This window comes from Gigantopelta aegis, chromosome 2 (genome assembly GCF_016097555.1).
Source record: "Gigantopelta aegis isolate Gae_Host chromosome 2, Gae_host_genome, whole genome shotgun sequence".
NCBI lineage: Eukaryota > Metazoa > Mollusca > Gastropoda > Neomphalida > Peltospiridae > Gigantopelta > Gigantopelta aegis.
Window position 1 is genome coordinate 34586332 of NC_054700.1, and position 23540 is coordinate 34609871.

Sequence of the window (23540 nt, forward strand, 5' to 3'; positions counted from 1 at the left end):
TGGGGTTAAAGTAAAATTTGTTTTATTTAACGACGCCGCTAGAGCACATTGATTTTTTATTTTATCATCGGCTATTGGACGTCAAACATATGGTCATTCTGACACTGGTTTTTTTAGAGGAAACCCGCTGTCGCCACATAGGCTATTCTTTTTACGACAGGCAGCAAGGGATCTTTTATTTGCGCTTCCCACAGGCAGGATAGCACAAACCATGGCCTTTGTTGAACCAATTATGGATCACTGGTCGGTGCAAGTGGTTTACACCTACCCATTGAGCCTTGCGGAGCACTCACTTCAGGGTTTGGAGTCGGTATCTGGATTAAAAATCCCATGCCTCAACTGGGATCCGAACCCAGTACCTACCAGCCTGTAGACCGATGGCCTGCCACGACGCCACCGAGGCCGGTTGGGATGGGGTTATGCAATATCTTCAGAGTTTGAAGCCAGTACCCCATACACCCACCCCTACTTCTAAGGCCTATGACATTAAATTAACATACAGAACTATGGGGGTGGGTTGGATGGTGGGGGGGGGGGGGGTTTCTTCCTTTTTTCCCAAATAATAATTTATAGAGCTTTTTTTTATTTTTATATAGAGCTCATTATTTCTTTAAATAGAAATCTTTATGTTAGTTTCAATTGTTGTTGTGTTTTTTTGCTTTTTTTTTAAGTGACCCGTCAATTCCCCACCCCAAACAATTTCATAATTTGTGCCATGTTGTGGTTGATTTCAGCGTCGTGTTAAATGCTTGTTGTGATTTCTGCTTACAAAATTTAAATACTGCATGTTCATTTCCGGCGATCGCGATCTGCATAGGTACGAAATTAACAAAGACAAAGGAATAAACAAAAACTGCAGTTAGGTATTCATTGATGCGAATAACTATTGTTTTTCTACAAGTTTACATCAAGATTTACTTTTGCGTAATCGTATTGTTTAATGTCCGCAACGATGTCTCTTGACACGCGGGTGTCGGCTGACTCTGAAGCGTGACATATATTCCCCCGAGAGCTGTCCTCAGTTCAGCCAACAAACGTTCTTCCTAACGTTCGCGAACTATTTGATTGGTGTTCGTCGTGTCTATTTGGTTTAACATGAAGCGCATACCAGTCTAGCGAACGTTTTGTTTTCACTCGGTCTGGCTGAACTCGCCCCTTGAAATAGCCTACATGTCTTTCGGCCCTGAACTGGCATGTGTATTCAAATTGACACGCATTGTCGGTCAGCTTTTATTACTTTGGTTCAAAGATTTTACAAAGTAAAAATAACAAGCTACAGATCTTCCAGACATTGCTGTCATACATGCTGAATGCATGCCGTTAAAATTAATAACCGTGATTATTAAAATATGCAAACATCATAAGGCCTACGCTGTATTCTGCATGACGCCGTTTCTCGTTACCGGTCGCGAGATCGCTATTACGCTAATTGAATATTTGGTAGTATTATTATGTTTAAGGTGTCGGATAGATTATGTAACCATTTTTTCACATCAGAAGACAGAAAATGGCTTAGCCAAAACTTTAGCCACTTCCACATTTTATTAGCCATTTTTTGTAAAAATTAGCCAATGGCTTATTTGGCTACCGACAGTGCGGGCCCTGCATTTAAGTGTGGCTGCCCGCCCCGCAATTGTATTTTTCCGCTCTCCTTTCACATTCTGCCACCCTCCTTTATTTTATCTCTGTTATTTCCAAACGCACACCGTTTTCCACATTTTTAAATCGGCCTGTCTGCATACACTGAACATTAAAGGAAACAAGCCGTGGTATGTATGAAAACGCAACCCACGAAAAACATTACTAGCTTACGACAATTATTACAGTATTTTTTAACAGCATCTGTTTTGTCCCATACCTGTATCCATTTGTATGTTTGATACACACAATAAGTTAAAATTTTATTTGAGAAATGAATTTTTTTTTTTTTTATCGATTCGGCAATCTCCGACTGAAAAACCAAATTTGTCACATGATCAAAATGGTCATTCAGTCTTTTATGTCCACTGACTATTGTCTGATATTTTGTGGTCAATTGCAGATGTACTTTCATTTTTACTTTCTGTTATTTGTTTATTCAGCAGTTCTTTATATAATATTCAAAACTTTTAATTTTGGAAGGGATATCACCACTGATAAAAAAACCAGACGAGGTAGTTGTCATCATTAAAATAATTTATCTTGGGTGCCAAATAATATATACACTGCCTTTACAAAAATGAAACTACTAGCCGTGGGAATGGGGCTACCATAATCTAGAAGTCCTGAAGTCACGAATGATAGGTCAGGTCAGGTCTCGTATCTGTTATGTTTTGTTTTTCGCAGTCATGGATTTTTTTTTTTGGCGAAGCATGGTTTTCACAATTTTCCCAGTTGACAACACTTACTGTAACAAATAATTGAAATAATATGTTGTTAATTACGTTTATTCTGTTTCTTGAGGTCTGAAAATTCTTGACACAATTTTAATTGCATTTTAAATGTCTCACTGGATGTCATCACATGGCAATTAAACAGGTCCCAGATGCGCTGAAAGTACATTTCTTTAGTCTGATTCATTCTGATCGGCAATCTATTTTGCCTTCTAGTTGAAATTTCAAAACTAGAATGGTTACTAAGTGAGAACTACCACGTAACCTACTAATCGGTTATGTGGACTACCGCTTGTTTTGAGGGCTGCTATTCTGGTATTCATCTATGCTTGTACGAGTATATTGGTTTTAAAAGCACATGTTGCAGTTACTACTGTTGAATATTTATTTCCATTTCACATAGCATTATATGACACTTAAATATCATGTTTCTTGTAATTTCCTGCTTGGAATATACATTTTTTCATGTACCATATGTCGAGCGATGTATTGTGGTAATATCAGTTGTAGACTGAAAATGTTTTTATCCATCCAGTGACTGATAATTTACACTTTATTTAAAAAAAAAAAATTCTGATATTTTTAATACTGAATGTTATATAGAGAATAACTAGTTAAAGATATACTGCAGAGTTAGCTTTGGGTGAGCAGAACTTTGCCAAGTTATCTATTCAGATTAAAACATTGTAGAAGCCTAGGTATTTTTTAATAAAATATTCATTATTCCATGAAATTATTTCGCTAAATTAAAAACAAATTTAACAGTCTTTTAAAATTCACAATTGGCAAGTGCCAGAGCTAGCCTTGTTTTTGATATTGTCTTTATTCTCATCAATGTGCTCTAGTGGTGTTGATAAACAAAACAAACTTTTACAACTTTTAACCTCTGACAATAAGAATGGGGAATTGTGGGAGGTTTACCCATTCAGCATGAACATGATTAACTGGTTATTATCAATATTGTGTAAGCCATAAAAAAAATGTGTGTAAAAAACCTATTATTTCTGTTTTGTCAGCTACATTATACGATTGCCATAAACATACAAGACGTGTGGGATGTGTGTGTGTCAATTCGGGCAAAAATTACACAGATATTCGGGCAAAATGTCCTAACCTGAGACCTTTTTATGATATATTTCCATCATTCTGTCCTCAAATTAGTTATAATCCATGCAAAATTGTGTAGTATTCGTTTGCATTCATATATATGTTCAGTGTTTCTGCCAGATAGAACATTTTGGGTATGGCTCTATGAAATTGAATGCAACCACAGTCAACAGAAATATGGGGGGGGGGGGGGGGGGGGGGGAAATCCTCCCTCAGAAAGAAAATGGGTTATGTTTTGGGTTAGCATTAAGAAAATCATACAGTAATGATAAGAGTAATTAATTTTGTCAAAAAGTTAACTTAAAAAAACAAATCCTGCAAAAATATTTGGGTATGGTACCATACCCATTTTACCCTCTGGCAGAAACCCTGATGTTTGGTAGTAATGCTAATATGTACAAATGTTGTTATTCAGATTTTTTCATTTTCGTTTAATTTTTAATTGCCGTGGGTAATAAATTCTTAAGTTTGAGCCCTGTGTAACATATATTGTATAGTCTATCACCGGACAAGTACATCAAAAGATTTACATATCTTTCAATATGTTTACTTGTCCAAAAATGTCTATAGTTGCTTAAAATGAAAGACACTGTAATTTTGTTTACTTGTCAACCAGATAACCACTGTTAGTTTGATCAGATTTGTATTTGTCAGGAAAAACAGACAAGTGCTTATTACAAACACTGATCATTTATACCAGTTATATGGTCCTCAATCAATTTACAGTACATCAGGGAACATTTTGTTCAGTATTGCATCATGATTAGCTACACAAGTTTCAGAGACCACAACACACGTTTAAAACAGTAAACATTAGTTGATAATCAATTTACAGTTGACTAGAAATATCGCTAATCAAGATTTTGAAAACAAAATGTTGTACATAAAATGAAATGATTTATATTTTAGCTCATTGATCATAGATTAAAAACTTAAAATACTGCCCCCATATGATAGTACTTTTAATTTTGGTTGAGTTGGTATCAGAGAGTATTGATCAAGTTGTGTTCTTATGCTTGCCGTGTGGTAAATATTTACGACGTGTGCCTGTGCATTCTTACAACATGTGTGTATTGACAGCACACATGTGACCACATGTCTGCAAATAACGGAGACGCATTCTTGCATGTGTGCATACAATTAAAACATACTAAACAGTTTCCAGGTCCTTGCAATTCCTTATTGTAATTTTTAATCTTAATAAGATACACACAAAAATAAATATATATATATGCATGTATAATGTGAGGTTATCCCATTGCCTAATAATATGAAATGAGTGGTAATGGACTTTATCATTTTTCACAGCCACACGGCATGTTTGTCAGTGATGGTGTAAGCTGTTAATTAATTACATGGTTAGACATCTTTATAAACACTTCCTCATTTAGTTATTTATGAAATGAAACGAGGCATTTATGTGTAAACGTTTATAGCATAGGTACCTTTATGAATAATGAATGTATTGAATTGCATGCATTTCCCATGTGATACATTTGAAGAACAGTTTTTATTGCATGTAAGACCATTATGGGAGCCTATTGTGCAGTTACATGTTGATGTAAAACAAATTATGCCAGATACCAAAGTATCCTAGTATTTTTTTTTTTTTAAATGGCGAAACAATAATAAAGTTTAAAAAAAAGAGTACAAGAGTACATTGATTTATTAATTGTTGGCCATTGGATGTTAAACATTTGATAATTCTGACATACAGCCTTAGAGAAAACTTATATTTTTCCATTAACAGCAAGGTGTTTTTTTTATGCACTTTTCCATAGACAGGACAGCACATACAACAGCCTTTGGTATACCATAATACTTTATTATGTTACATATCATCTAACTAGATAATAGCTGACCCTTTGAAATCTGTGATTTTTGCTAATTTAATCGCCTTATGAGTTCATTAATTTTTGACTGGATGTTCATGTTTGTATATCAAATGAATGTTTAAGCATTATGTCATGGATACACACCTTAGCTGTCTGGGCAGTGGGTTAATGGTTAGTTGTTAGATGCTAGTGAGAGAGATGCTAGTGTAGTGAGCTGGCATCTCCCCATCAAGTAGGGGTGGGACGTAGCCCAGTGGTAAAGCGCTCACTTGATGCGCGGATGGTCTGGGCCCATTCGACTATTTCTCGTCATAGCCAGTGCGCCACGACTGGTATATCAAATACAGTGGTATGTGCTATCCTGTCTGTGGGATGGTGCATATAAAAGATCCCTTGCTACTAATGGAATAATGTAGCGGGTTTCCTCTCTATGACTGTCAAAACCACCATATGTTTGACATCCAATAGCTGATGAGTAATAAATCAATGTGCTCCAGTGGTGTCGTTAAACAAAACAAACTTTTTTCCTCCCCATTAAGTCGTTAAAATGTGTCCTGGGTAGGAGCCAGTATCGGAATGTGAACCCAGTATCTACCAGCCTTCAGTGTCCTTAAAGCAGTGAAGACTGGTTTCCCTGTGTTAAATTCATATATATGCTGTATTTATGTGTACATATAGCATTTGCACTTGGGTTTTTTTTACACCCATAGAAAACAGTCTACATTTAGTTAAGTGAAAATAGCTTCTTTACACACAATGAGAAAAAGGCTATCTTACATACCTTTTGTTTTCACTGTGGCAAACAAAATCTTCACAAATTATTGTATATTAAACTCCAAATTTAATGTGCTGAGGTGCCATTAAACAAATTCACCTTTATTTTCAAGTGGAAGGACCTTTAAGCCAAAAAGAGTAGCATTATGTTTTATTACCATGCTCAGTGTGTTTATTAAGATTCATATATAAGAAGCAGCGATTTTTGCCTCCTATTGTTCCACAACTGGTATATCAGAGGTCATGGTATGTGCTATCCTGCATGATTAAAATTACATGTTACATATAAAAGATCCTTTGCTACTAATGGAAAAAATGTAGCAGGTTTCCTCTCTTAAGAATATATGTCAAAATGACCAAATGCTTGACATCTAATAGCCAAAGATTAATAAATAAAATGTGTTCTAGTGGTGTCATTAAACAAACTTTAACTTCAGTTATAAAACTCTCTGCATTCAGTAAATATAGCCACCTACTTTTCTCAATCAGCCTTCTATTTTTAAACACCCAGCATACTGGTCACATGCTTTTACTATTATATTTTCTTACACACCCGTTGGTGAGAATATTGCTTACATGCGATAACATTTTAAAGACATACGACTGGCTGATCCTAGGTGATGACCAGATCACCAATGCCATACCCATCCAATGAAAAAAACAAAACACAGTTGAATTGATCACTCTGTGATGTACAAGTTAACCTAAAATTGACTTGTCTGTGACGTACGAGTTAACTATAAGTGCTAGGGCTGGAAAAGGCATTTAAATTTATTTTAAAACTCTTTTCTGAAGAAATAGAATACTGCATTCGTGTCCGTTAGACCGGCCTCGGTGGCGTCGTGGTAGGCCATCGGTCTACAGGCTGGTAGGTACTGGGTTCGGATCCCAGTCAAGGCATGGGATTTTTAATCCAGATACTGACTCCAAAACCTGAGTGAGTGCTCCGCAAGGCTCAATGGATAGGTGTAAACCACTTGCACCGACCAGTGATCCATAACTGGTTCAACAAAGGCCATGGTTTGTGCTATCCTGCCTGTGGGAAGCACAAATAAAAGATCCCTTGCTGCTAATCGGAAAGAGTAGCCCATGTAGTGGCGACAGCGGGTTTGCTCTCAAAATCTGTATGGTCCTTAACCATATGTCTGACGCCATATAACCGTAAATAAAATGTGTTGAGTGCGTCGTTAAATAAAACATTTCTTTCTTTCTTTCGTGTCCGTTAGATACAGTTTATCTTACAACTCACTTTTGTTTGTTGGATACGTTTTTAAACAACTCGTTGTAAGATAAACAGTATCTAATGGCCACTCATGTAGTATGCTCTGTATCTGTATCTGTACTATTGAACCACTGAGCTTTCTACTTATAGAAGATAATAAATGCCATGACGACCTTGAATTTGGATGATGAATAATACAGATGCCTGCTACATACTGCATTCATGAATGCTTCCAGTGAAGTTGAACACTTCTCTCTTAAGTAACCATTCTGGTGTCTGATAGAGCAGTTCCTCACTTCTATGTAATATACATGTATATATCAAACATATAATACTAGTGTTATTGTCTATATCTTCATAACATTGTAATGGAAAAACAAGAAATTGAACGATACACAATTATGTTAGGGTATTCATGTTCTACTCTGTTTTAAAAGCGCAGACTCTAGTTTTAACTCGTAAAAAGTAAAAATGGACACTAAATTTAGTTAATCTACAAACCTGTAACACATTTGGATAAAGTTACAACAGAGTGAAAGAAGAGTCTGTGACTTTAAAATAGGGAAATATCCTTAAAAATAGATTAGAACTCGAATCAATAACCAGTACTACTCAGACTCACATGCATTTTTTAAAATATGAAAAATGCATTTTGTGGCATTAGAAACAACAGGATGACCAGAAACACTTTGGTTCTACGGAAATTAATAATCTAAAAAATATACGTAAAGTTTGATTTCAGTGATCATAAACGGCTCTAATAGTGAAAAATATGCTGTAGTGTTTAAAAACTAGGGTGTGTCCCTTTAAGCTCACAAATCCCTTTCAGGAGACAATCCAGGGGGTTAACTTCCACTTCAATCAGTGTTTCATAATTATTAATATTCCAAGGACATTGGTATGTGCTGTTCTGACTTTGGGAAAGTGTGTGTAAAAGATTCCTTGCTTGTTTACATTTACTTGCAGCCCACTACCTCTAGTCTTGTTCTCCTACTTGCATAGGTTTGTAATATTTACTGTGCATGTAATTATGTACAGTCATTCACCATGTCCCCAGGTCCATCTCAATTAATTTAATTTGTGTACAAGTTTACTAGAACTGTGTTTATTGTCATTCTCTATTCACAACAGTAAAACAATTAATTTTTGCAGCTATTCTTACAGTTGGTCACATGATCACCTTTCACGTGACTAGCTAGTGATAGCCAACCGTCTCTATAGTACTCTGTCGCAGACATAAAGTCTGTATCAATTAACTGAATTATGTAACAAGGAGATTTGTGTTTATTGTCATTAAACAATTCTGATGAGACTCACAAACAAACAAAGGCAGGCTCCTTTGTGGTTGAAAGCGATGAATCTTGAAAAGTCGGCAACATTATTTTTAACAAGTTATTTTTGTTTGCGATTTATTTATTCAGTTCCCTTGCGTTTATAAAACAGTACGTAATAAATGAAGAATAGCAATAAAATATTATGTTGTTCGCCAATGTATTATTAGTAATTATAATTTGAACGAAATGTCCAGTGGCCGATTGCAAAATGTTGTCACATGATTTTTGGACAAAATGGAGGTGAAATGTACCGATACTTCCAAGGGGGAAAAAGCCCAAATCATTTTGATTTTTGATTTTTAGTTTTTTTAAATTATTATTATTATTTTTTAAAGAAAGTGACTTAAAACTTTGCCATGGATGCTAAGTTAGGCGAAGTTTAGTATGACAGGGTGATTATTTCACTCACGTCGCCCCCTTGCATGATCCCTGTGCTCTAGTGGCGTTGTTAAACAAAACAAACTTTAAATGCACTATGAGACCACAAATTTGCAATAGTTCAGTGAATTAGACCCCTGGACCGGCCTCGGTGGCGTCGTGGCAGGCCATCGGTCTACAGGCTGGTAGGTACTGGGTTCGGATCCCAGTCGAGGCATGGGATTTTTAATCCAGATACCGACTCCAAACCCTGAGTGAGTGCTCTGCAAGGCTCAATGGGTAGGTGTAAACCACTTGCACCGACCAGTGATCCATAACTGGTTCAACAAAGGCCATGGTTTGTGCTATCCTGCCTGTGGGAAGCGCAAATAAAAGATCCCTTGCTGCCTGTCGAAAAAAGAGTAGCCTATGTGGCGACAGTGGGTTTCCTCTTCAAAACAGTGTCAAAATGACCATATGTTTGACGTCCAATAGCCGATGATAAGATAAAAAATCAATGTGCTCTAGTGGCGTCGTTAAATAAAACAAACTTTACTTTTACTTTAGACCCCTGGTTTCTTTTTTAATTTTCTGGATTATGTCGCATGAATCATATTTGAGACATTTAATAGCTACTGATTAAATAATGTGTCATGTTGTCGTCAAACATTCCTTGATTGTTTTTCTTTATCTATATTGAAGTTTCTTCTTTTATGAAATAACGCCATGCTGTTTTTGTAATGTGATTAGGGATCATGCTGATTTCAATTACACAATGTCCAATTATTTTCCTATTTCTTTATCGCAAAATTGGTTGATCAAAAGAAATGCATGACAGTTTCTTGATTATACAGGTATTAATTAGCTTTATGCAATGTGTATTTTCTTATTTTCTATCATAAATATGTTTATTAAAAAAAAAGAATGTCGTGTTTGATATTAATTAATTAGTTATACAGTGTAAATTATGTTCTTATATATCATGCATTTTTTATAGTATGAATAAATAACAAATTCTTGCTGAGATTAATTAATGTGAAGCCATGATGTTTAGGGTTGGTTTTTTTAATCAAACATATATTGATAAAATATGAAAAATATGTTCATGCTGATATTAATTAGTTATGCGGTGTCATTTTTAATATATACATGAAGGGTCCACGGGAATAAACTGTGATATCACTTTTGGTAGTGTGATATTTTAAATTTTAATGTTTACAACTCTGTGATCTTGGCATATTTTAATTTAAGCAAGCATGATTTACCAACAGCTTTTAAGGGCCTATCATAATTAATTTTTTAAAGCTATTATGTTATTCTGACCTACACAACCTTTATAATACTGACTATAGATCTGTTTGCACATCATAGGTTATTCCCATGGACCGTTCTAATATTGACTGTAGATCTGTTTGGACATCATAGGTTATTCCCTTGGACCGTTCTAATATTGACTGTAGATCTGTTTGGACATCATAGGTTATTCCCTTGGACCCTTCATATATAAACATGTATATATATTTATCATATAATACCATACATTTCCAGTGCAATCAAAGTATGTGATATTTTTCAGATCACATACTTTAAGAATTTGATAACTTTGCAAATTAGATGTAAATTAATCGAGGTCACGGCACTAGGTTTGTTGACATTAAACAAACATACTAGGGTGACACTCCATAATTGATGTATGCATTCATATTCATCAAATAAAAACATTTCAATAGCGATTTTACGCTGAAAGCTGTCCTGCGTTCAGAAAACAAAAAATGTTATGCACTAGTTTATTTTGATGTAAGGACATCCAAAATGATTTCATTCGAGTTTGACATCATTGCCATTCAAAAAGACACTGTGCTACATATTCTTACATCATTTGAATGTCTAGTAATGGCTGGAATTAAAGTTGTGTGTACAGTTTACAAAAACATGTATTAAGCTTGAGATTATATGATAAAGAGATTATTACCATTGTGTGTTTCGGTGCCAGAAGCTTGCATACTACAATTTTTATTCCTAATGTATGATATTGATGATACCGAAACACACTCTGGTAATAAACTCTATGTATCATAAATTTATTGATTAGAAGAATGAATGTTTAATAACATCCAGGCATGAAACTCCCCCCCCCCCCCCCACCACCACCCCCACCCTACTGAAAAAAAAAAAAACCCATCATCAGCTTGAATGTTTGACGACAACCCTGCGTATGAAACAAAAACAAAAAACAAACAAAAAAACTCAGCTGCTGAGCATTTAAGCAAAAGTAGAAAATTAAGTCCAACATCTATACATATTTCCTGTTAAAGTCTTTAATCTTTGTCCAGCTACTTCCTGTCTGCGTGCGTATTGTGTTGGCTTAAACTGTAAGCACATGCTTCCTGCGTATAATTATCCCTGTGCTCCCATTTGCATTGGTGTGTTAAGAACACAAGGCAGGCCTTAATAACTTGGAAGCTGTGGTACAAATGGTGATGAATATATGGGTCATAAATTTCCTGTCCTTGTTAATGCTAATGGCAACCAGACTTTTAATGAACAATCATACTTACAGTATCTTTTATACAGAGGGACGGGACGTAGCCCAGTGGTAAAGTGCTCGCTTGATGCGCGGTTGGTCTGGGATTGATCCACGTCGGTGGGCCTATTGGGCTACATCCAGTGCACCACAACTGGTATATCAAAGGTCGTGGTATGTGCTTTCCTGTCTAGGATGGTGCATATAAAAGACCCCTTGCTACTAATGTAAAAATGTAGCGGGTTTCATCTCTAAGACTATATTTTGAAATTACCAAAATGTTCGACATCCAGTAGCAATGATTAAAAAATCAATGTGCTCCAAATTTTTATACATTGGAGTGATAGAGAATGAAACCTGTACAGTGTTTACTAGAAACATTTTTCTTATGATGCAATAGGTCACGGGATTGACCTACCCCATTTCCTAAGGCATTTGCCCCACCTCCTACCTTCACTCCAGTGGGTTTCTCATTGTGTACAGTGATACACAACTGGTATATATAACAAGGCCATATTATATATATATATATATATATACTCTTCAAAAAAAGAAACGCAAAAGGGTACAAATGGGTTATAACTCCGATTTTATGTTTCCTACCGGTTCATGCTTTGTGAATATAAGGTCATTGCATGTCCCAAACACATTCCCACGGTTACATTCGATAAAACGCAGCTACTGTACAATAAAGTTACAAAATGTGAATATTCGCAAAAACACAGCCACGTGCAAACCATGTCACCACTGCACGTGCGTTGTCTGCACGTGCAACATGAACACCGACAGTATAAAAGTGCAGGGTGTTCGCTTGCCTGGCCTCTGTATCTGGCCGACAGTTGACAATCCAGGACATGCCACGTCTCAGTGAACCGCAGAGAAACAATGCCATCGGCCGACTAGACGCAGGCGAATCCAGAACGGCCAGGGCATTCCATGTGTCCCCAAGCACCATCTCCAGACTGTGGGACCGTTACCAGCAACATGGATCAACACGTGACCTCCCTAGATCCGGTCGACCACGGGTCACTACCCCCGGGCAGGACCGCTACATCCGGGTACGCCACCTTCGGGAACGATTGACTACTGCCACCTCCACAGCCGCAGCAATACCAGGTTTGCGCAGGATATCCGACCAGACCGTACGGAACCGCCTACGTGAGGTAGGAATTCGTGCCAGACGTCCAGTTCGAGGTGTCATCTTAACACCACAACACCGTCGACTCCGACTGCAGTGGTGCCAGATTCATCGACAATGGCCTCAACTGCGATGGAGACAGGTGTGGTTCAGTGACGAGTCCCGATTTCTGCTCCGACGTCATGATGGAAGATGTCACGTGTATAGGCGTCGTGGTGAACGTTATGCGGCAAACTGCGTGCAGGAAGTGGACAGATTCGGCGGGGGTAGTGTCATGGTGTGGGCAGCCATCTCACACACTGGCAGAACTGACCTGGTCCACTTGCAGGGCAACCTGAATGCACAGGGCTACATTGACCAGATCCTCCGGCCACACATCGTTCCAGTTATGGCCAACGCCAACGCAGTGTTCCAACATGACAACGCCAGGCCTCACACAGCACGTCTCACAACGGCTTTCCTACAGAACAACAACATTAATGTCCTTCCTTGGCCATCGATATCACCGGATTTGAACCCAATTGAGCATCTATGGGACGAGTTGGACCGACGCCTCCGACAGCGACAACCACAGCCCCAGACCCTGCCCGAGCTGGCAGCAGCCTTGCAGGCCGAGTGGGCCACCATCCCCCGGGACGTCATCCGTACTCTGGTTGCTTGAATGGGCAGGCGGTGCCAGGCAGTTGTCAACACACGCGGAGGCCACACCCGGTATTGACTCCAGATGACCTTGACCTTGGTGGTGTGTCCTATCACTTACTCACAATGGACGAGTGAATTGTGAACAATCCTGCAACATTTGGTAATTATCGGACTCACCATTCAATAATTAAATCAATTCTCCAAATGTTACGACAATGTGGTTTTGCGTTTCTTCTTTTGAAGAGTATATATATATATAAATATAAATACATATAAATACATATAAATACATACATACATACATACACATATACATATACATATACATACACACACAGTGAAACCCTTCTAAATTTGACACCCATGGGTTCAAGAACAATGTCCAGTTTAGAGAGGTTACGTTTTGTATAAATTTATTTTTGATAAGGGACTCTGTAAAACTTCCAGTTTGTTCACAGGAAATTGATTGTAAAAGGCCTATTGCTGTTAATTGAAAGGTGACTGTGTGTTTCTTCTCACTGGACTGAGTGTTGTAGTTAACCATGTACTACACATACATGTACTAAACCACCTAATATGTCCTGAATAATCTATGCCACTCGCGTATTAAACAAACCTTCTTCTAAAAATATATCCTGTCCTTTATCACTTCCTTGATATTTACCAGTATCAACCTTAAGAGAAAATAAAAAGTTTTAGTGCCGAATTTAATAAGCTTTTTTGTTTTTGGAAACTTTGGCATTTAAGCATTGTAAATGTGCATGTGTAGTTATACACATGTAAGCATTGTAAATGTGCATGCGTAGTTATACACATGTAAGCATTGTAAATGTGCATGTGTAGTTACACACATGTAAGCATTGTAAATGTGCATGCATAGTTATACACATGTAAGCATTGTAAATGTGCATGTGTAGTTACACACATGTAAGCATTGTAAATGTGCATGCTTAGTTATACACATGTAAGCATTGTAAATGTCAATGTGTAGTTATGCACATGTAAGCATTGTAAATGTCCATGCGTAGTTATACACATGTAAGCATTGTAAATGTCCATGTGTAGTTATGCACATGTAAGCATTGTAAATGTCCATGTGTAGTTATACACATGTAAGCATTGTAAATGTCCATGTGTAGTTATACACATGTAAGCATTGTAAATGTCCATGTGTAGTTAATGTGTAGTTATACACATGTAAGCATTGTAAATGTGCATGTGTAGTTATACACATGTAAGCACTGTAAATGTGCATGTGTAGTTATACACATGTAAGCATTGTAAATGTGCATGTGTAGTTATACACATGTAAGCATTGTAAATGTCCATGTGTAGTTAATGTGTAGTTATACACATGTAAGCATTGTAAATGTCCATGTGTAGTTATACACATGTAAGCATTGTAAATGTGCATGCGTAGTTATACACATGTAAGCATTGTAAATGTCCATGTGTAGTTAATGTGTAGTTATACACATGTAAGCATTGTAAATGTCCATGTGTAGTTAATGTGTAGTTATACACATGTAAGCATTGTAAATGTCCATGTGTAGTTATACACATGTAAGCATTGTAAATGTCCATGTGTAGTTATACACATGTAAGCATTGTAAATGTGCATGCGTAGTTATACACATGTAAGCACTGTAAATGTCCATATGTAGTTAATGTGTAGTTATACACATGTAAGCATTGTAAATGTCCATGTGTAGTTAATGTGTAGTTATACACATGTAAGCATTGTAAATGTCCATGTGTAGTTAATGTGTAGTTATACACATGTAAGCATTGTAAATGTCCATGTGTAGTTATACACATGTAAGCATTGTAAATGTGCATGTGTAGTTATACACATGTAAGACAAAAACGGGATTTGTAAGTTTGGCCCATAATTTTTATGATGTTCAGTTAAAAAGCAGAACTGTTTGATTGTTAGCCAGATAAAAGTAGTGTAATTTGTTGATCAGTCAACAATGCATAGACTCCCAATCTTTAAGTTGCTTTTTGAAATCTGAGAAAAGTGCAAAGAGTAATCAGCAAGGTTTTAATAGAACATCAGCTGGTAAATTAATGATTGAACTTCACCTATAGTACATCGTTGTGGGTTTGTTTTTTGTTCGTTTTTTGTTCGTTTTTTATTTGTCTTTTTCACTCTTTACATTCTTTTGGCAGGATTTTACTTCAAGCTGGACAAAAAATAAATAAAAATATTGTAACAAGTTTGTCGAGTTTTGTTTGGACATGTCTATCCAAATTCAATTTGTCTTTGCCAAACAAAGTGCAACAAGATAAAGATGAATTAAATATGCAAATTAGTTTAATTTATTACAAACTAATTTAGTCAAATTCAACTTTAATTAATATTTAATGACTGGGCTGTTAAACAGCAGTGGTCATTTTCACATTTTGTCTTTAATTTTTTTAATTATTATATTTAACAGGTTTTGGGCATTAAGTACAGTTCCACAAAGCTAGCTAAAACACCCTGTTTATTGTAACTTTACCAACTCAGGAAAATAACCATGACCACTTTCGTATATATACAAAGAAACATTTTAAATGTAATTGCTGTTTTATCTCTGTGAAAATTTGCAGATAACAATATCTCAAAAGTCTGTAATCTTTGTGAGGGGGATCATGCAACCATTGCATCACAACTGGTCAGAGGCCGTGATATGTGTTCCTGTCTGTGGGGAAAGTGCCTATAAAAGATTCCTTGTTGCATTTGGAAAAATGTAGCGGATTTCCTCTGATGACTACATTTCAGAATTACAAAATGTTTGACATCCAGTAGCAGATGATTAATTAATCAATGTGCTCCAGTGGTGCCGTTAAATAAAACAAACTTTTTAATTTATCAATGTGTTCTAGTGGTGTCGTTAAATAAAACAAACTTTTTAATTTATCAATGTGTTCTAGTGGTGTCGTTGAACAAAACAAGCATGTTTTTCATCTCTTATCACTAACCCATGACTGAACAGATGACCCAGCTAACCTTAATGGATACAATCACAGAAATAAGTCATCCATCATCATCATCATCTTACAGCTCACTCTGCTGACAGCGTTAGTTACATGATCATGTAATAAGAGCAGTATCTACTGTAAGTGGAATAATTTATGTAGCCATCAGCCATGTTTGACAGGTTACAGCTAAACCAGAGTTGATAAAGGAGGAAGTAGCTTACTATGAAGAATGTGGCCTCTTAATAAATTAAACAGACTGCTTTGTTGATGTTGACTTAGACAAAATTGCTAGTTACCTTGTGAGTACATCAACAGCATGTATATTTGCTGATGATTTACCGAATGTGCCTTTATTTTAACACATTTTTCTGTAAGATAAATGTGGTTGTGGTTTTATTGTTTTCAAGCTTTAGAAATAACTGCAGAAGATTCACTACTAGACAAAGACTAAAAATAAAAAAACAACAACAACAAATAAACAAACAAAAAACTAAAAAAAAACCCACCTGGAAATCTGGATTTTAGCACTACTTGAAAACTTTAATTTTCTTTTTCTTTGAGGGGCCAATATCTAGCTTATTTGGTAGAGCACTCGCCTGAGGTGTTTTGGTCATAGGATTGAACACCCTTGGTGTACCAGTTCTCTGGTGTTGCTCATCCCCACCAGTGCCCCAGGACTGGCATGTTAAAGGCTGTCACCTCAGTGGATCCATTCAAGTGATTGGGCGGGACATAGCCCAGTGGTACAGCAATCGCTCGATGCGCGGTCGGTGTGGGAGCAATCCCCGTCAGTGGACCCATTGGACTATTTCACGTTCCAGCCAGTGCTCCACATCTGGTGTAACAAAGGCTGTGGTATGTACTATCCTGTCTGTGGGATGGTGCATATAAAAGATCCCTTGCTGCTAATCGAAAAGAGTAGCCCATGTAATGGCGACAGCAGGTTTCCTCTCTCTCTCTATCTGTGTGGTCCCTAGCCATGCAAGACAGGCGTATTCCATTACATCAGCCCATGCGGAATAAATCAGTCTTGCATGACCACGTGACTTCTGTTGTTTGAGCTGATATTAACATTGGGTGACTTCATGTAAACTGCAAAATAACGCAAGAAATGCTTTTTATATTTCATAAAAACAAGGAAATCTGTTGTCATAATGAAATTATAATATTATTTTCAGTTTATACCTTTAGTATAAACCATTTTTGGGTACGATCTGTTCAATGGTTATGATTATTTTATTGTAAGATAAAAAATAAAAAATGTAGGTTTTTCACGTTTGTTTTTCATCTACTGGATGGGAGAAAAATAATCCTCCATTATTTATCCATGTGGGACAGGGCTATTCCACCCTCGGGTACATAATATGATGTCAGTGACGAGTCTTGCCAAATAAGCTAACAAATTATGTACCCTTTGGTGGAATAGCCCTGTCCCACATGGACACATATAAAGGATTCTTTTAGTCTGACACCATATAACCATAAATAAAATGTGTTGAGTGCGTCATTAAATAAAACATTTCCTTCCTTCCTTCCTTCTTTCCATTCAACTGATTGTGGTTTTTTTCATTCTAACTAAGACATCTATATCACAACTGGTCAGAGGCTGTGGGAAAGCACATGTAAAAGATCCCTTGCTGCTAATAGAAAAATGTAGCCGGTTTCCTCTGATGACTACAGGTCAGAATTACCAAATGTTTGACATCCAATAGCCAATGATTAATTAATCTATGTGCTCTAGTGGTGTTGTTAAACCAAACAAACTATAACTTTATTAAAGGCTATTATTAATTCTCTGTCTGTGGGAAAATGCATTTAAAGATTTATAATAAAGTTAAAACCAGATACGCAAAAACTGTTTTGCCAAGTTGTGATCAAATATCTGTAGATGACATTGCGTATGTTTTCATTTCTATTCGAGGCTATTTCAGTTTTATAAAAATTGAAAATTCTGTGTTGAATGGTGACATAATTTGTATGATCTTCCCTAACTGCAGCTGTGTGGTGACATTTTGAAAACAAGAATGACGTGACATATTTATAATGAAGGAGGAGAAGAAATGTTTTATTTAATGATGCACTCAACATTTTATTTATGGTTATATGGTTAAGGACCACACAGATATTGAGAGAGGAAACCCGCTGTCACCGTTTCACGGGCTACTCTTTTCGTTTCGCAGCAAAGGATCTTTTATATGCACCATCCCACAAACAGGGCCTTTGACATACAATTCGTGGTGCACTGGCGCAAACGAGAAATATTAATAATGATGCCGTCTTTTTTTTCAAATAAACTTTGGAAGGTTTAGCATAAGTATTTGGCAAGATGCTTTGTGATATTTATATAAAACTAAAAATAGGAATAATTGTTTTTTTCTTGTTACTGGGGGGGGGGGGGGAGTGTTTTATTTAACGACACACTCAACACATTTTATTTTCGGTTATATGGCGTCAGACATATGGTTCAGGACCACACAGATTTTGAGAGGAAACCCGCTGTCGCCACTACATGGGCTACTCTTCCAATTGGCAGCAAGGGATCTTTTATTTGCGCTTCCTATAGACAGGATAGCACAAACCATGGCCTTTGTTGAACCAGTTACGGATCACTGGTCGGTACAAGTGGTTTACACCTACCCATTGAGCCTTGCGGAGCACTCACTCAGGGTTTGGAGTCGGTATCTGGATTAAAAATCCCATGCCTCGACTGGGATCCGAACCCAGTACCTACCAGCCTGTAGACCGATGGCCTGCCACGACACCACCGAGGCCGGTTTTGTTACTAGGAATACAAATTATTGAGTAAATTAAATTGAAAGCCGATAGCTCATAGTTAATAATTCTATTATCAAGTTAACCTATAAACAATCCTTGTGGCTAATAGAAAATTGTAGCATTCATTTGATTTCAACTTGTTTTCATGCTTATATCCAATTAAGGTTAAAGCATGATGTCTTGGGCACACACCTTAGTTATCTTGGCACAAAGTCCAGAACAGTGGGTTAGTTGTTAGTGGTTAGTGAGAGAGACGAGGGTATAGTGGTCTTACACCTACTCATTGGGTGGGAGCCAGTACTGGGCTGTGAACCCAGTACCTATTAGCCTTATGTTCGATGGCTTAACTACGATACGACCAAGGCCAAAAAATTTAGCATTTAAGAATATACAGTATAACCTCGATTTAACGCCAACCAATGTTCCAAAATAATTTTGGCGTTATATCGAGTTGGCGGTATAGTGAGGGTGCCTTGGGTTTACTACCAAACTTAATTTTTTTTTTTAAATTGCTGAATGTCAAGAATATGACATATATGGGCTCCAGTTCAGCGTCGGACTCTTCTTTCTGGTCATCAGTCGTTTCGTCGTGAATCTGTTTAACACTTTCAAGAATCTGCTCGTCGCTGATATTAGCAAATGTCTCTGCTTCGTTGTCAATGTTGACAAACTCATCAACATCCATTCTCAGCTGTTCGTCGATTGAAAGCCAGCCCGTGACGTCACCAACCAGATCTCGCAACACTGTTGTTTCATTGGCTGGTGCTTGGTGCAAGTCGGAAATGAGGGTCCCGAGGAACGACCCCTGTGTGAATCCAACAATTTTTGATGGTGGTGGCACTGACGATATCCCAAGCATGTTTCACAAAACGAATGCCGTCACAACGCTGAAAAGTGATTGGCTATATCTTGTTGACTTTTAGTTGAATTTATCTTCGAGTACTGAACAATTTCTCTTTTTTTAACCGCATCTAATACGATACATTTTCGCTTTAAATCCATTCGACTGTAATAAAATGCGTTACCGGTGTCGTCGCATTTATGCCAACGCTAAATAGCAACTTAACATGAGGCCATGGTCGAAATATGCTTGAGCATAATAAAACTTACCTAAAGTTTGTTTATTAATTAAACTTGAGTCGTTGTTGCCAGCATTTCAAAGACCCGACAGAACAATCCGCGATTGAAATAATGAATCTAATGCACGCCTCTGGCACGTGATCACTATAGCGGCTGTTCTTTCTATACTGAGTGTTGATTGGACACGAACACCGCGCCTGCCTAAACAATTCTAGCACTTACATCCGTTAATTGCTACACAATAAACAAAAACAGATTCAGTGTGTACTGCCAGTGTACAACGGAGTTAAGATTTCCCCATTCAACAGATCGCTAGTAATTATGTCACTATAATCAACTTTGTGACCAGACCATTGGCGGCAAAATCGAGGGAATTATAATGGCTAAATGGAGTTCGGTTCAAAAACGTCTTTGGCGGATGGCGGATGCCGAGGGTGGCGTTATATCGAGGAAAATACAGTGCTGTCCGGTGTATCGGCGCACCTAAGCTTTCAAGGACCATTTTCTATGTGAACATTGTGAAATATTTAATAAAATGTGTCTCTCACCAATGAAGAAGTGCATAATCTGAAATACACTACAAACTGTTTTATGTCTGTAGTAAATAAACATTTTAAAATGGTGCATAAATATAGGCACCCCCTTGTATCCAAAACGATTTGCATGTCCGGTGATTCGGCGCAGTAGATGTAGATTGTTGACCCCGCTATTTATAAACCGCCCATGACCTCACTTTTAGCCCATAACCGCTACACTATTGTCCCAGAATTATTTTAGTACTTTTTTGTTTTGTCTTGTTAAAAATATTACTATGAAAATGAACGATCACATATGATCCATCTCATGATCAGTTTCGGAATCGTTTTCTTGAGTGGCACAGTACTGCAGATGCATACATGTTCATTGTCATGCATGGCTAAGATGCCTACATGGATTTTATTTTTCTCGGGTAGATTGTGCACACACGTGGATCTTATTTCGCTTTTATTTTTTTATAACAATGTGACAGTTGTGAACTGGAATGACTGTCAGTTAAGGTGTAAAATTTTCGTTTTGTTTGCATTTGCCTGTGTTTTCTTTTTCGGTTTAAATAAAAAAATAACCGAACAAAAATAATTACATTTATACTGTTTACTATAATTTTTAAAATGCGGGAAAGGTGTTTTTAGACTGGTTTTAACATTCTTAATATCAATAAGGATGACCTACTTCGCATTTATAAACACGAAAACAGGTGAATGATTTATTTTGAAATTATTATATAATTATTGATAATTCAAAAAAAAAAAAAAATGCACCCGTAACAATAAATATGTTGATACTTGATTAACCATTGAAAAAGGAATTGAACTTTAATTCGTTAAAAACTCCGACAAATGACACTTTCTAAGCATACTCAAGCAAAATACCAAGTGCGCCGAATCACCGGACGCGTCGATACACCGGACACGGTTGTAAACATGAATGAAAACGGTACTTTAAAGAAAGTTGGCGGTATGCGAGGTTGACGTTAAATCGGGGGGCAATAAATCGAGGGTACACTGTATATGCGAATTGTTTGACATCCAGTAGTTTAGATGATTAATAAATCATTGTGGTTTTGTAGTGTCATTAAACAAAATAAACTGAACTTGTTCTTTGACGAAAAGCTCAAAAACCACAACTCGCCCTAATTTTTTAAGACCCTGCAAATTTTGTTCAGATTTTTTTGGGTCTAATGTGATTTTTTACTAACTACTAAAACCATGACAGTATATTGACAGTGTTTTTTTTCTTTTTCTTCAGGTCAAGCCCTTGTAGAAGCTGGCGACACATACAGACATCTTGCAGAGATCAAGTACAACCTCGAAGACAACGTCAAGCAGAACTTTCTAGAACCTTTAACACAATTACAGATGAAAGACATTAAGGAAGTTAATGTAAGTCACGAACAGACATTTCTTTTAACACAATTACAGAAGGAAGACATTACAGAAGTTAATGTAGGTTATGGACAGTTGTTTTAACACAATTACAGACTAAAGACATTACGGAAGTTAATGTAAGTCATGGACAGTTGTTTTAACACATTTATTACAGGTGAAAGACATTAAGGAAGTTAATGTAAGTCACTTTATGCTAACACAGCTACCTTGTGTATACTAGGCAAGGGTGCCATATATCTTCACTTATTAGTCAATCTTGGAAATAAGTCCCTAATTTCAAGCCCATTTATAAGCTGATCCATGAAAAGTGACCCTAAATTATAAAAGGATTTATTTTTATCAAATGAGAATTGTGAATGGCTAATACGTTTAGTATTTCAACTAAAGAACGTTATTTTAGGATTCCAGCAAAATCTACAAACGTCAAATGAGAATATATCCTGGGTGGATGGTGAAGACAGTTTCCCTGCTACCTTATAGTAATGTACAACATGGTATTATGCACACACAACAAGTTTATTTATCAACAGATTACTGTGATATCCAACATGTGGATTTTTCCGGAATTCTTGAATTTAATTCCGTTCAAAAACTCTTACTGATAAAAAGATCACAATACAAACCCCCACCCCCAATTACAGCACAACAATTTTTTTTTTTTTTTTACCAAAGTTATTTTCATCTTGACAAATTTCAGAATTTCAGAGTACATTTTTTTGTCAAAATCTTGATTAGCAAATTTTCTAGTAATTTTTTTTTAATTATGTAGGGATCTCTGAAACTAGCGAATTGCAGGCATCGAAATAAGTCGAGAACGGTCGTTCAGGTTACCGGGAGGTTACCACATGCACATTCTCGACAAAACAATCAACGAACGGTAGTTTCGTTTATGAACGTAAACCAGGCAATGCATTCCGGACTTCCACGTTTCATTTTCTCATAAGGAATTGCATCAATGTTCGCGTGCACTTGTGCAATTGCAAGCAATTAATAGTCAATCCGCGTTTAAGCAGCGTTCACTAGATGAATTTATTTACTTCCTTGTTTCGTTTTCTCATATGAAATTGCACCGATGTTTGTGCACACTTGTGCAATTGCAAAGAAATTTTGGCAATCTGCATTTAAGCAGCGTCCACTAGATAAATTTACTTCCGGATTTCGTTTTTCGTACTGATGTTCGCGTGCACTGATACAATTTCAGAATCCTACATATAAAGTAGTCATAAATGAATAATAAATTTACTAGTTGTATTAAACATCCTGTACACATCTAAGGGATTGAATAGTAATGTGAACGTGATCAATTTGCACTAGAAATTTCACATTTCAACAATATCTTTCATTGTAGTATGATAACATAAGAGAAAAAACTAAAAAACAGGACACTTATTTTCATCAATTTATTTATTCAGTTATTTAGTTACTAAATATGAGTGACATACTTGTAAAGAATTACATGTAATACATTCAGAACAGTGATAAGATAAA

The 23540-nt window shown here is 36.7% G+C and overlaps 1 protein-coding gene across 2 annotated transcripts in view; it reads left to right on the plus strand.

Moving 5' to 3' along the window:
* Nucleotides 1-23540, plus strand: part of LOC121384344 (endophilin-A2-like) — an 85813-nt gene that overhangs the window by 24000 nt on the left and 38273 nt on the right. For both annotated transcript variants that reach the window (XM_041514703.1, XM_041514711.1), the window contains exon 5: nucleotides 21913-22046. In XM_041514703.1, coding sequence (XP_041370637.1) covers nucleotides 21913-22046 — 134 coding nt within the window. The remainder of the gene's footprint in view (nucleotides 1-21912; nucleotides 22047-23540) is intronic.